The 14,797-nt window shown below is 44.0% G+C and overlaps 1 protein-coding gene across 3 annotated transcripts in view; it reads left to right on the top strand.

Annotated features, from left to right (window-relative positions):
• The window catches only part of POLL (DNA polymerase lambda), a 39,436-nt gene that overhangs the window by 2,457 nt on the left and 22,182 nt on the right, over nt 1–14,797 (top strand). For all 3 annotated transcript variants that reach the window (XR_012222583.1, XM_073555810.1, XM_073555809.1), the window contains exons 2-7: nt 7–124; nt 3,033–3,330; nt 4,940–5,099; nt 6,605–6,922; nt 7,318–7,491; nt 7,697–7,825. Coding sequence is in view for 2 of the 3 variants with exons in the window: in XM_073555809.1 (XP_073411910.1) it covers nt 7–124; nt 3,033–3,330; nt 4,940–5,099; nt 6,605–6,922; nt 7,318–7,491; nt 7,697–7,825 (1,197 nt within the window). In the remaining variant the exon portion in view is untranslated. The remainder of the gene's footprint in view (nt 1–6; nt 125–3,032; nt 3,331–4,939; nt 5,100–6,604; nt 6,923–7,317; nt 7,492–7,696; nt 7,826–14,797) is intronic.

Genomic DNA, 14,797 nt, shown 5'->3' with positions numbered 1-14,797 from the left:
CTCTAGATTGTGTGCATGGAACCAAGAGGGATCGTGAAGGCTTTTCCCAAAGTGAAACGGTTGCGAGAAAGCAGCAACCCCACAGAGGACAGAAAAAAGATCAAAGCCGATGTTGGTGTTCAGGGTAAGCGAGGCCCAATGTTACTTATCCGGCTGAATATATGATAGCACTATATATGTCAAAACCCTTCATACTGTAAAGTCTTGAAGTCACACATACATTTACACCTTTGCAGAGCTTTTTTGACCCCAAAACACATTTACAATACCATAATAAATCATCAGAAATGACCATTTCTTTACATCAGGTTTTTACGCTTAAATTTTCTTTTCTGCATTTTTGATATTTTTTTTTCAATTTTCCATATCACTATTTTAAAAATAAAATTTTTTTGCAATTTTACACTGGTCACTGAAGTCTAATGCTAGACTCATACTTCCTACTCTGTACAGAAGACTTTACGGCAGTCTCATTATCAACACAGATGAAAAACCTGACACATACGCGCCACCATTGAAGACAATGGGCGTGTGTGTCTGTATTTGTGTTCCTTAAAAAACGGACCGCATACGGACATAAAAAACGGACGTGTGAAGAATGCCTTAGGCAGAAGGGAGCCGGCTGTCAATCAGTATGACGTCAGCAGTCACGCCCCGTCAACTGAGCAGAAGAGAAGCCTCTGCTCTGTTGACGTGACATCAGCAGGAGCTACTGAATCCCCCAGCAGGAGTAGTCAATGGCCACTGTGTCGGCAGAGATCAGCGCCAGGCACAACAAGCAGATAGTTAGCAACTACCTACCTGTCAGTTCTTAGGTCCATAGTAAACAAATTAAATAGTCCTGAATAACTCCTTGAAGAAAAACAAAGAAAAGGTTTGATATGCTTCGCATCCATTTTGTTTCCAAAGGTTCATGAGTTTGATAAATTGTGACATAAACATATTAATTCATATGGATGAGCACTGTAACACAGAGTTGCACCCGATGGATCTTATTTTCTGCCTTTAACTGCACCTGTTATTACAGCCTTACTGTATATTTTGTCATGATACATTTTGCCAGATCTGTATATATGAGACCACTGCACAGTGTTATAAAAATCAGCTTCTCTACATGTCTGACAGCCATTCCAGTCAGTTGAATTCCCACCAGAGTACAACTCATTCTACTATGTGCTTCTGATTAGGTGATCACCTGAACCAAAACTTATTTAACGAGTGAAAGTATAAAAACTTGCTGTGGTGTTCACAATCCTCTTGCAGTAGGACAAGCTGGATGGCAAAACAAGTGCTAGTAATTACCCAAAAGTAATAGGAATGAAAAAATAACTTTTAACCATGCCAAAGGAGTTGAAAAGAAAAGTCTTGAGTGAGGAAAAGTAGGGCTCAATTCTGGCTTTACTATCAGAGGCGATACAGTGATGTTGCCTCCATCCTTAAAATTTCTAAGGCGGCAGTCCATTACAACAAGGTCAAGCAGCAGACATTGGGGACAACAAAGTTACAGACCGGCAGAGGGCGAAAATGACTCTCCACTGACCGGGATGACTGTCATCTTATTCGAATGTCACACAGCAGGCGCAGGATGACATCAAGTGACCTACAAAAGGAATGGCAAATGGCAGCTGGGGTGAAGTGCATGGCAAGAACAGTTCGTAACAGGCTCCTAGAGGCAGGGCTCAAGTCATGTAAAGCTAGAAAAAAGCCTTTCATCAATGAGAAGCAAAGGAGAACCAGGCTGAAGTTTGCCAAACACCATAAGGATTGTACCATAGAGGACTGTCAGTTTTGCCCAACACCTGGTCGTCTAATGGTTAGACAGAGACTTGGAGAGGCGTACAAGCCATAGTGTCTTGCACCCACTGTGAAATTTGATGGAGGATCGGTGATGATCTGGGGATGCTACAGCAAGGCTGGAATTGGGCAGATTAATCTTTGCGAAGGACGTATGAATCAAACCGCATACAAGGTTATCCTGGAAAAACAGTTGATTCCTTCTGCTCAGGCAATGTTCCTCAACTCTGAGGACTGTTTTTTCCAGCAGGACAATTCACCCTGCCACACAGCTAGGTCAATCAATGTGTGGATGAAGGACCACCACATCAAATCCCTGTCATGGTCAGCCCAATCTTCAGACCTGAACTCCATTGAAAACCTCTGGAATGTAATCAAGTGGAAGTTGGATAGTCCCAAGCCATCAAACAAAGAAGAACTGCTTAAATTTTTATACCAGGAGTGGCATACGGTCACCCAAAGGCAGTGTGAAAGACTGGTAGAAAGCATGCCAAGACGCATGAAAGCTGTGATTAACAATCATGGTTATTCCACAAAATATTGATTTCTGAACTCTTTCTGAGTTAAAACATTATGAAAGCTGTTGAAGGTAATAGCGCAAAAATAGGGTCTTATCTGAGAGATAAATAGTTAATACAATAAGATTGCACTCACCAGATGTAGCTGAGATCAAGCATTGAGAAGATTCGCTGCAGCAGATCCACGGATCCAAAAAAGGAATGGCTGTGAGATATAAAAATTGGGAGAACGTGGTCCTGTTCTGCGCTGCTGAATCACTGAAAGTCCAGGCGTATTAGTATTTGTGGTTTTTATTCAACGCGTTTCAGAGTTTCACAAAACTTCATCAGGAAATACCACTGGACTTTCAGTGATTCAACAGCGCAGCACAGGACAGGACCACATTCTCCCAATTTTTGAGTTAAAACATTAGTATTGTTTCTAAATAATTATGAACTTGTTTTCTTAGCATTATTTGAGCTCTGCAAGCAATGCATTTTTTTTGTTATTTTCACCATTTCTCATTTTCTGAAAATAAATACAAAATTTAGTGCCTGGAAATTGGGAGACATGTTGTCAGTAGTTAATATAATAAAAGAGCAATTTACATTTTACTCAAATATACCTAGAAAGAAGAAAATCAGACAATCTGAAAATTTTGCAGTGGTCTCTTAATTTTTGCCATAGCTGTATATATAGAATTTTTTTTTCATTTATTTTTTTTTTTTTTACTTATGCAGGAAAATGTTTTGCTGGAGTCCATGCTTATGTTCTTTCGGCGGGCATCGGCCAGGCCAGATCAGGAATATTTCAGAAGCAGATCATTCAGAACGGGGGTCAGGTTTACAGCCAGTTATGCCCCGAGGTGACACATATTATAGTGGATGAACGGATGGACTGTGATCGCGCCTTCCGACTGATGAAGTTGCAGAAGCTCCCGGCAGGCGTGACGCTGGTGAAGTGCAGCTGGTTAAGCTTATGCATTAATGAAAAGAAACTAGTAAACACGGCCGGGTACAGCATCTTCATCCCAGAGAGGTAATCACTTAGTATCATTGCAGGGTCATTACAGGCTTTCTTGTATCTGCCCATTAATATATGGGCCGCCCATGTGATATTAACTAAAGTTTATATCTTACATCTATGTTCTGGCTAATCGTGAAGGGTTCTGTGATATCCTTAAGGCCGGAGTCCGTTAGTGCACGGCATCCGATGATTCTCTCATGAGAGAGCATTGGGTGCAGTTTGCTAATGACCCTCGGCTCCTGCTCTGCTGTGAGAGTGATCCGAGTGTCCGTGCTCCGATTCTCCCACATGAGAGAATCACAGCATAGGTTTGGAGGAGACAGAGAAAGTCATTTCTCCATCTCCTCTGCTGCCGGCGTCAGCGGGAATCGCACTGCACTCGGGTGATGTCTAAGTGCCGTGCGTTAAATCCGATTCTCCGGTGCAATCACAGCATGCTCTGATTGTTTTCACATGGCGAATCGGCATAAGAAAATAATTGCAGATGTGAGCTGCACCATAGAGAAACATTGGGGCGAGTGTAATCCGATTTTTTTTTTTTTTTTTTTTTTCCCTCTTTTAATCAGATTGCACTTGTCCGATTGCATCGCAAATGGAAATAAGCCCTAAGGGTCCACCTCATGACATTTACTAATTTAGAGTCTTACAAATTCTGGGACCTCCATTATACACAATTTGTTGCTGTAGTCAAGTCATATGGTCACCGCTAATCCTGTCTGGTACTTGAAGAGGTAGACTTAGTAGGCCTAGGGTTGTATAAGAAATAAGAAAAAAATAATATATCATTAGCTCCTGGATTGACGCTGTTTCTCTGTACTACTCGGTTTTGTGTCCCACGCCAATCTCAAGACGTCAACATCCAGCAGAGGGCATCAATTGATCAGTTCAGCCAACTAGCAGCCATTGATTGGCTGCAGCCTTCACATTGGGTCCAAGTAGGATTTACCACTTTTCTTCCTGTTTTGGACCAGATGTGAAGGCTGCAGCCGAAGCTTTTGTGTTTGTATCGTATGTAGATGGGCTGGTCTGTAGTTTGCTGGAGTCTGCTTTGAAGTTTTGGAGATGTAGTAGTCATTTGCAGGTCCAGTCCTTGAGGGGCTCATACATGTTACAAAAACATCGCCTGAATGCATTGCCCATCTAATGCATGTGGGGGCTTCCCAGCTGTCCCCTCATCTGTCGCCACCAGAAGTGTCTATCAGCAGAATCCTCACCTGTCCCATTTCAGAAACTTGCAAATTCATATCTACATTGGGCCGGGGAATACCTGTTGGTCGGACAACTATGTAAGGTGTACGTCAAACTTTGATGTAGGCAGCAGATATGAATCTGTTTGTGGCTGAGCCATGTAAATAATGGTGTATTGATGTTGTCACCCATAACTACTGTGCTGGCAGCTGCGGACCCCAGAGGTTGTACCCGTGTTTGTAAGTATTCCGGCCTTCCTGAAGCTGCGTTTAGTTTTCCCAGAACTTGTTCCTAAGATCCCTATTATCACATAATAATCATGTTTTCCCCTATACTCTGGTATGTGCCCCATGGGCATAAAAGCGTTAAGTCCATGACTTCAATAGAGCCACAAATAAAGATGATTCTTGAAATGACTATAATTGTGCGGCAGGTACCTGGATGTGAAGGACGAAGGAGAGCCAGAACAAAGGCACAAAGATATTGTGATGGACGGGAAGGAAGGTGATGAACAAGCCTCAGCCAGCTGCTCATATACACAGCCGACTTCTGATGTCTCCAAACTGAGTGACAGCAAAGACTTGAAAGTACAGGTAAGGTGTGCAGCATCATCTTCTTCTAGGCAGATTCAATATAGTCATCCTGAATAGCACGGTGATTTCCAGTTTATTATAGAATATACACTATATGGACATACTCTGTATCCATCTTTAAGTTATAACTATTTGGAAATAAGTAGTTTTATAGTTTATCCCAAATGTGTTGTATGGAGTTGAGGTCCAGGCTCTGCACAGCCGGTCAAGTTCTTCCACACTGTTATGGGGAGCAGAAAATGGCCTAGCCTAAACTGTTTTCACACAGCTGGTAGCTACAGTTGTCCAAATTGTCTTTGTTTCATGGAGTATAAAGATTTCCCTTCACCGGAAGTAAAGAGACCCCTGAAGAACTAACCCATAGCATTATCCCTCCTCCACCAAACTTCAGGTGGCACAATGCTGTCAGGCAGGTAATGTTCTCCTGACATTCATCAAACCCAGACTGATCCATCAGGCGCCAGATAGAGAAGTGGGATCCTTCACTCCACAGAACATGTTTCCTCTGCTCCAGAGACCAGTGGTAGTGGCTTTACACCACTTCATCCAACACTTGGCATTGTGCTTGGTGATGTAAGGCTACATGAAGCTCCCGGCGGGGGCGCAGTATTGTGCTGATGTTAATACCAGAAGAGGTCTGGACTCTGCCGTTATAGAGTAGGCAGAGAGTCGGTGACTTTTCTGCCCTCTGCTGCTCAGCACTTGATGACCCTACTCTGTGAGTTTACGTGGCTGACTTGCTGCTGCTCCTTCCACCCTTTCACTTCTCAATAATATCACTCACAGGTGACGGGGCGGAGATTTAGGAGGGAAGAAATGTCATGAACAGTCTCGGTACATCATTTGCTCCTATTACAGGGTCACACTGATATAATGGGGCTCTTTACCACCAGTTATTCTGCCACATAATAGTACATAGAGATGGCATGGCGAGGGGCCGGAGGTTATACACCTAAGCCGATGAGGCCGAGTGAAAAACCTGAATTCGATAATTAAGAGTATGATAGATCGGTGTGTCACCAATACTTAGTGTTGTGTAGTGGGCTTTATTAGGGGATAAACACATAAAGGAGAGAGAGAGGAGCAGAGCGTTGCTAATCTCTTCTTCAATAACAATCGGACTGTCCATGATGGAATAGTATTAAAAAAAAAAAGGCGGCAGATTTGCCCTTATTGCGTGGTCCCCAGAATGTAGACCTCTGCATGATGTAGGCTGTTCCTTGGTACAGAGTCTTTGAATTTTTGTTCCAGGGCATCCTCCAGACCGTGTGCAGAGGGCAAAAGTGCAAGGCTTTTTCCTCAAGGAAAGGGCACATGAGTTATACACAGGCTTCTGGCATGCCTAAATGGCCCGATTGGGAGGCCCCTGTATAACCATCCATAACACATCCATGTGCCAGTTGGTTGACCTCAGTATTATTCCATACAGTACATTATTTGCAATATACAGTACCTGCATTTTAATACCGTATATAATATCTGGAGGGATACTCTTTCGTGTGCAGGTCCCCGATGACGAGACCAGTGATGGAGAAGACGTTGGAGTGACACAAGGAGACCTGGATGCATTGATGTTCGGTCAGCAGCTTTCAAAAAGCAAAGATGGTGAAAAGGCAACTGAGAACACTGGCACAGTGACAGGGAAATGGGTATGCGCCCACTCGTCCGAGAGTAAGAAGGAGAATCATAACCAGTTCATCACAGACAAGCTGGAAGTGCTGGCAAAGGCTTATTCTGTACAAGGAGACCGATGGAGATCTCTGGGTTATTCTAAAGCTATAAATGCTCTGAAAAGTTACCATAAACCTGTGACGTCAGCAGAAGTAAGTGACCCCAATATAATATAGCATTTTGGCCACATGCAGCAGCGCTGCTATATTTAAGAGAATGGGGTGACTAAAGTTCCCTGCGCAGTCAGGTGGCAAGGAGTGCTGCGGTGGAGGGCAGCAATCCACCCATTCATTTTTCTAGATTTGCACCCCAGTGATCATTAAGTGATGGCATGTCCTGATGTGATTGGAGTACCGCCTTAATAGCTTATACTTACGATTTATACTGTGCACATATGTGTAATAAAATGTCTGTCCCTGTGTGGAGCATAGTCACAGCGCATCTTATAAACTCCCGATAAATAGGACTTGATAGAGTAATGGGAAGTATTGCTTTGGATACAGTTGCAGTTTAATTGTAATATTGCCTTCGTATTTTTATTTTTTAGGAAGCTTCTAAAATTCCTGGCATTGGGAAGAAGATGGCTGAGAAAATAGATGAAATATTAGACAGTGGACACTTGCGCAAACTTGACCATATAAGCGAAAGTGTGAGCATTTTGGAGGTGTTCTCTAATATATGGGGAGCTGGTGTGAAGACCGCCCAAAGCTGGTACCAGCAGGTGTGTAGTGTGCCACGTCCAATTATTCTCCAATGTGTCTGATTGCGGTCCCAGGTTATTGGGGCTGTCAAGAAGGGTGTTGCCAGGGGATAGGATGAACAAAGATGTGTTACAGGCGTGGGAAAACTATATTAGAACTCTAAAATATAGTACATATATATGTATCGAGACAGGTTTTTTTTACTTTATTATTGCTTAATTAAAGGGATTTCGCAGTCTTGATGACATACGCACAAAGGCAAACCTGACCTCGCAGCAGGCGATCGGCCTGAAACATTATGAAGACTTCCTAGATCGTATGCCAAGGGAGGAGGCTGCACAGATTGAAGAAACTGTAAGATTCCTGTTCCTCTGTTTAATGCTTGCGTCATAGTGGTTTATTGATACCTAGAATACGAGGAGAGGAATTTATGTGTGTCTCTTGGCATAGGAGTCGTATAAGTTCAGTATTGATACCTACTGCTCTGAATTGAGAGTCTAAGGCTGTGTTCACACGTTGCGGGTTTTTTGCGGTTTTGCGGCGGTTTTTAACGCACGATTTTGCTGCGTAAACGCAAAACAACAGCATCCGATGCAATCCTATGGGATTCCGCAATGCTGTGCTAATGCTGCGGATTTTCCCGCGGCGGAATCGCATCGCGGAAAAATACGCAGCATGCTCATTAATTTTGCGAAATCGCGGCGATTCCGCCCACATAGTAATGCATTATTCTGCTTACTTTTCGAATGTGGCTGCGCCCACCATGCGAAAAGTAAGCAGAACATTTGCGGATGGTACCCAGGGGGTGGAGGAGAGGAGACTGTCCTCCATGCTGTGGGTACCATATCCCTGTAAAAAATAGAATTAAAATAAAAAATCGGGTTATATTCACCTTCCGGCATCCCGCGCAGCCTTATCGATGCTCCCGCCAACTCCTGTTCCCAGTAATGCCTTGCTGCAAGGACCTGTGATGACGTAGCAGTCTCGCAAGGCATTACTGGGAACGGAAGCATCGCGATGATCGGGAACGCTGCACGGGACGTCAGAAGGTGAGAAAAACACCATTTTTTGTTTTTATTATTATTTTTAGCATTAGATCTTTTTACTAATGATGCTGCATAGGCACCTGTCAATCAGTTCTCCAAGTGATGCTACAGATCGCTTGGAAAACGCTAGCATTCTGTAAGCTTGCAAATCGCTAGTTTTACTGTGGGAAAATCGCGGGAATTTAAAATGCGGTTTTCCCGCGGAATGGAATTCCCGCGGTAACTTCCGCGGGAGTTCCACAACGTGTGCACATAGCCTAAGTATCATATGAGCCCGAACATTAGGTCTATCTGCTCTGGTCGCCGTTTTCTGGACAGGCGCATGCACTCTAAGAGGCCAGTTCATCAAAGTGTTTATTCCAGTTTTCAGGTGTAAAACCCTTTGAAAAGGTGTAAAATTTTCCATTCCAGTTCCAACCAGTTCTGTCAAAGTGGGCAGGGTGGGCCTGCCGAAATCACCACTTTAATGTTGTAACTTAGGCCAGATGTGTTACTTCAGTCACTGAATGGAGTAGCCTTTCCAGCGAGGCACATGGAGGTGTACACCACGGAGAAGATGCACAGAATTCATTAAGTGGCTTAGGCCTGTTTCACACTTCCGTTTTTGACCATCAGTCAAAATCTGCCGTTTTTGCAAAAAAAACGGATCCGCCGTTTTTTTTTTTTTTTGGCGGATCCATTTTTTTCCCCATTGACTTGCATTACCGGCGGATCTTGACAGATGGCCATCCGTTGGATCCGTTTTTTTGCGGATCCGTCAATTTTTTGGCGTCCGCCGAGATGCCTGGACGGACCATGTAACGTTTTTTGTACTGCAGGATCCGCAGTTTTATAGAGCGCATGCCCGGAGGAATGAAGTCAGGAGGAAATTTAACCCTGAAATCATTTCTGGCGGACACAGAAAAAAAAAAATTCTCTCTCGTTCCTTTAAAATTCTTCATTTGGCGGATCTGTAAAAAAAACGGATCCGGTGGCATCAGTTAGGAACGGATCCGCTTTTTGGCGGATTTTAACTGACACAAAAAACTGAAATGTGAAACAGGCCTAAGGCTAGTTTCACACTAGCGTATGGAGGAGCTGCGGACTTCCTCCGTGAAGCTCCGCCCACTGCCGCAGCTCCGCCTATGTCTGCACGCAGCCTTCGTACCTATCTTTAACATTGGGTAAGCAGGTCGTGCGGATGTGTGCTGATGCCTTCGCATGCGTCGTTTTGACGATGCGGCGACCGCATCAAATTCCAACATGTTGCGTTCGACGTGGGTCGCCGCATCGTAAAAAGGATGCATCCGCTTGCATCCGCATGACCTGCATATCCAATGTTAAAGATAGATACGCAGGCCGCATGCAGACGTAGGCGGAGCTGACCAGAGGAGGTGCGGCAGTGGGCGGAGCTTCACAGAGGAAATCCAAAGCCCTCCACAGCTCGGCCATCCGCAAATGTGAACCTAGCCTTACGCCTCTTAAGACTACGTTCCCACAGTAAGCTTTTGGTGCGTTTTTGGCGCTGCTTGTTTTTGCTGAGTCAAAAACATTGCGCCTTACAGTTCCAGCAAAGTGGATGGGATTTCTAGAAATCTCACTCCCACTTTGCTTCTTTTTAACGCTTCGTAAACTGACCTTTCAAATCTTCAACATGTCAATTTTTCTTATGGGTACGCTGAGCTTTCTGTGCAGATTTTCCCAATAGACTTGCATTAGATGCAAAAAATCCTTAGCAAAAAAACGCACATGGGTTTTTAGTGCTTTTCCATGACGAATGTGCACCAAAAACGCATGTAATCTGCACCTAAGTATATCAATAAAGTTTTGTCAAAACAAATAACAAGGAAGTATCAATATCAAAGCTGCTTTTTATAAGGCATGACGCCGCTAACAGACAAAAAAACACATTAATAAAAACGCATATTAAAAAAACGCACCCAAAAATTCATTGAAAAAGATGCAAGTAACTAATATAAATAATAGCTGCAGAAATTCTGTAACATCAATAACTTTACCAAAGGCTCATCGTGGGAGCGTAGCCTTGTGAATTGGCACATTTTACCCCACCACATCCCTCTTAAAAACTGGCGTGTACAACTCCAGCCTTATTGAATCGGACCCTAAGTCTAGTTGCAGTTATTGCTTCCTCAAAGTGTATGCGCACTAATGGCATTGCTCCTATTTGTCTCGAATTTGGTGTTTTTGCCCATTTTTCATTTGCACCTAATTCTTTTTATTTGCACCTTTTTTGACGTCTTATTTTATGTGTTTGTTGTTTCTTTTGTTCACCAATATGGACAGAGTTCTGGGTCTTTAGATGTTTTCACGGATTCATCAATTGCAATTTATTTATTTTTTTCGCACTAAATAGTCACAAACAGGTCGAAGACAATTTGAGTTTGAATTGGGGACCGCCATTTTGAAAAGTTTAGTGCAAAAACAGCAATGAATACCACAAGACAAAAAAGAAAAGTAACTTAATCCCCACCTCCCGCAAATAGTGAATCAGGGCCTAAATGCAGCTGTAGTTATAACTTGTAAGGTGAGGATCAAGCAGAAGCATTTATGGTTTCTTGTGTAGCAGCATACATATTCAGAAATGCCACCGCTCCCTCGTCTTCTGATTGAGTGTCCACACACCGACAGCATCATTGCGCTGCTGGCCCGAAATGTGCCAGTGGTACTAAATGATGGTGCTCTGTCTCTGCGGCATTGGAACTGCAGTGTGACCGAAGCTGGCCTGTGCTAGCGGTGCCCTCCATCAAATCCCAGCCTCGGTGCAGCGCTTACAAGCTCTGTCTGTATACAAGAGATTTTTAGCCATGCACACGTACGCTTGTCGCTGCTGGACAGCCTCGGAGGCTGTTCCCCATGGCAATGAGCAGTAAACAATGGAAAAAATAATTACAATTTTAAAGAAAAGAAAAGTGATTTGCATAGTTGCTTGTTTTTCCAAGAAGATGCCAATAACCTTTAGCGCCACTTTCTCCAGTGGGTTCTGTAAGTTCAGGACTGGTGTACGAAAACCCAATCTTGGTAAAATTCCCCCCATTGTACTGTATGTTTGCATTGAATATTAGGAGTTAGAATCTCCTGGTAGAATACATGATCAATAAAACTGACACAAATTTTCAGTATTTGCTATCATCCGCAAGCTTTACCCAGTGAGTTCAGGATTTAACAACTCTTTTTCTTTGAGCAATAAGTTATAACAGATCGGTTTAGTCGAAAGGTTCGTCCGACTGTTGTATACATTTAACTAAACGCAGGAAATATTGTAAAAAGAGCTCCTAACATCTATTAAATCTGCTGTCATTTCACTGCTTCACTGTCAGTGCTTAGGTGGTCGCTGAGGTGCCATACACCCATTCGGTCACTGCAGGCAATGACTGGTCACACTCTGACAATTGAACTTACAAAAATTGCTGCTGGTTGTGCATATAGCCATCTTTTGACTGTGCCTTTGGGCAGCATTGGATCCTAAAAGAAAGATTTTTCTCAAATCTCTGATCCCATTCATCTAGAGATATTAAAGGGCTATTCCCATCTCCAAGATCCTATCTCAATATGTAGTAGGTGTAATTATAATATTAGCAAACACCTTCAATTAAATATGTAGTTTAGCTCTTCTGAAGAGCGATGTCGCTTACCCCATGTGCAGGGCATTGCAGTAGCTTAGGCACTCATGGGTGTGACCACTAATGAGCGGTCGTAACCATGCATACCTAAGCTTATGCAATGCCCTGCACATGGGGTAAGTGAATCAGAAGAACTATATTACATCTATAGTTGGATGTATTTGCTAATATTATTATCACACCGACCATATATTGGGATAGAATCTTTCTGATGGGAATATCCCTTTAAGGGATGACAAGCCCCAAACTGTTTAGAATGTTCTAAATTAAAAAAGTCGTACGTTCCTTACCAATCCCTCGTCGCTCTGGGTGTGATGCTTCCTGGTCCCCTGCCGATCTCTGTACTGCCCAGCATCTGTGTCAGGAACACCGCACTGAACTTGCTCACTGAGCCAGTGCGCGTGTCCTGAATAAAGCAAACTGTGCTCAAAGCTACCTGTGGAGCGGGCAGCAGCCGAGTAGATGCGTACTTCAGAACAGCAGGACCTGAAGCACGTGACTGCTGGGGGCGTGGTCTAAACTCCAGATTGCTAGGAGCTGCAAGAGAACTCCTAGCAGGGTAACTGCGAGACAAAGTTTACCAAGGGGCATAGACAGGGAGGATAGTCAGGACGTAGCCAATGAGTCATACACAGAGATAGCTGGAAGGTACAAGAGGTGCGAGCAGAGAGTAGTCAGATCACAGGCAATGAGTCATACACAGAGAGGATAGCGCAGTACAGAATCAACAGGCAAACTCACAACGCGGAACAGAACCGGGTCAGAACCATATAAACAAGCTATAGCAACAAACAGGCACACAGAGGTCAGCACACTCGGCCAAAGGCAAAAGTATAACTGGCAGGGTTTGGAGCTTCCCAGGGGTTTAAGAAGCTCTCCCAGAACCAAAGAGAGGCCGCAATCATTAACCCCAGGTGTGCAGGTCAAAACCTCCACTGAGCTCCAGACATTAACCCCTGACCACTGCAGCCAAACATTTATTGGCTGCAGCAATCACCAGACTAGACAGCTCACGATCAGCTGAGACTTCATGTGGTGTCTAGCCATCTGACCACAGCAAGGACCAGCGATGAGCCAGGAAGTGCTGGAACCGTAGTGAGGATCAATATGAGTATGTATTTTTTTTATAAATAGCATTAAAAGCTCTCTTCAGATTGTTTTTATATGGCATGAAGGGTGACAACCAGTCAGACTTCAGCTTCCATTTTTTCCAGTGCCAGATAGAAACAGTGGTGTAACTGGGTGCTGTGGGCCCCGCCATTTTCTGCACTGGTTCTTGGTGGTGAAGTCTGGCGACCATGAATACACCTCGATACCACCAAGGTGCAGCCGCTACAAAGCCTAGGAAGCAGCTGGGACACAATAGACGGCCACATTGTCACTTTGTTCCTAAATAGCTGGCAATGTTTGAACAAATTCCTGGGCTCTTTTGCCAAGACGAAAGTTGATTAAAATAAGGTTAAACTACATCTGAGATCTGGGAATGGAACCAGAAGACACGATCAAGCTGTGCCGATAAACTCCGCTCTACTCCTTGCCTTTGTTTTCCGGGTATTTGTGCCTTTTAGCCTCTGAAATTTCTTTCTCTCCTGTTATTATTCGGTCACAACATTAATATATTCTGCTAAGAAAAGGTTTTCTCTCCCACAAGCTTCTATAAAAGCGCGGCTCTTTGTGATGATCATCAGGACACACTATTTCAAAGACCGTCGTCTGTTTGAGAAAATGAAAGGCGGCAGAGTTCGAATGTTGGCGTTGAGTGACAGGATCCCTTGGGGTGGGTTGGAACGAGGCGCTTTATGTTACACCTGCATACCCCCATCACCGTGGAAGCATCGGTCATTGCGACGCTGTCACTCAGCCACACAGCCTGACCTCAAAGAATGCCCACCAAAACCGGACCCCACTGAGAAACTTGTTCCCATGCGTATGATTAAAGGCCAAAGGCTGACACCCCCCTCCTTTTCTGTTCAAACACGGTTGTCACGTTAAAGATTTTCAAGAATGACTTTCCAATTTCAAGTACCTTTCTTCTCCCCCTCCCCATCTTTTGAAAAGTCAGCCAGGTTGTTGTGGCTGCTATAGGAGGAGGACCCCGGTCCTATTGTTGTTGTTGATGGGATTACTCGTCCCGGGTCTCTGGGCCCCCGTGGGTGCTACACAGGAGAAAGAAGGGATTAAGGGATTAGCCACTGTCCTTGCTGTATGTCGCATCAAGATCTTGGGGGGGCTTTGCCCTGAGTCGCGGTGTAGCAGGTCTTCAGAAATCTTCATTAAAAAGAGACAAAATGTGCATTAAGAAAGAGCGCTGACCTTCTTAAGCATGTCACCGGTACACAAGACAGAATTAATGGGTTTATTCTGCTAATGAAAGATGATCCGTAATTGTTATAAGGAGATAAAGGGAAGGACTACACAGAAAGGGCGATATGGGGGGACTGCGGACCCTTCAGTGTGTCATTGTTCGTCACATCTGGGTAACGGCTTACTACATAAGTCTCTCTGGCTGTTCACCCATCTGAGCCATTCTTCACCGCTGGCCATCGTAAAATAAAGTCAGCAGATCACTGCAGATGTGCGTGTCTATATCAGCACTACAGACCCGCACACACAGGAGGATTGCGGTAATCTGGTGTCCGATAGTCCGGGATTGTCACAAG

Source organism: Dendrobates tinctorius, unplaced genomic scaffold, assembly GCF_039654945.1.
Source record: "Dendrobates tinctorius isolate UK_male_01 unplaced genomic scaffold, ASM3965494v1 ptg000230l, whole genome shotgun sequence".
NCBI lineage: Eukaryota > Metazoa > Chordata > Amphibia > Anura > Dendrobatidae > Dendrobates > Dendrobates tinctorius.
The sequence above is the reverse complement of the archived record's forward strand: the minus strand, read 5'-3'. Positions and strand labels throughout refer to the sequence as shown.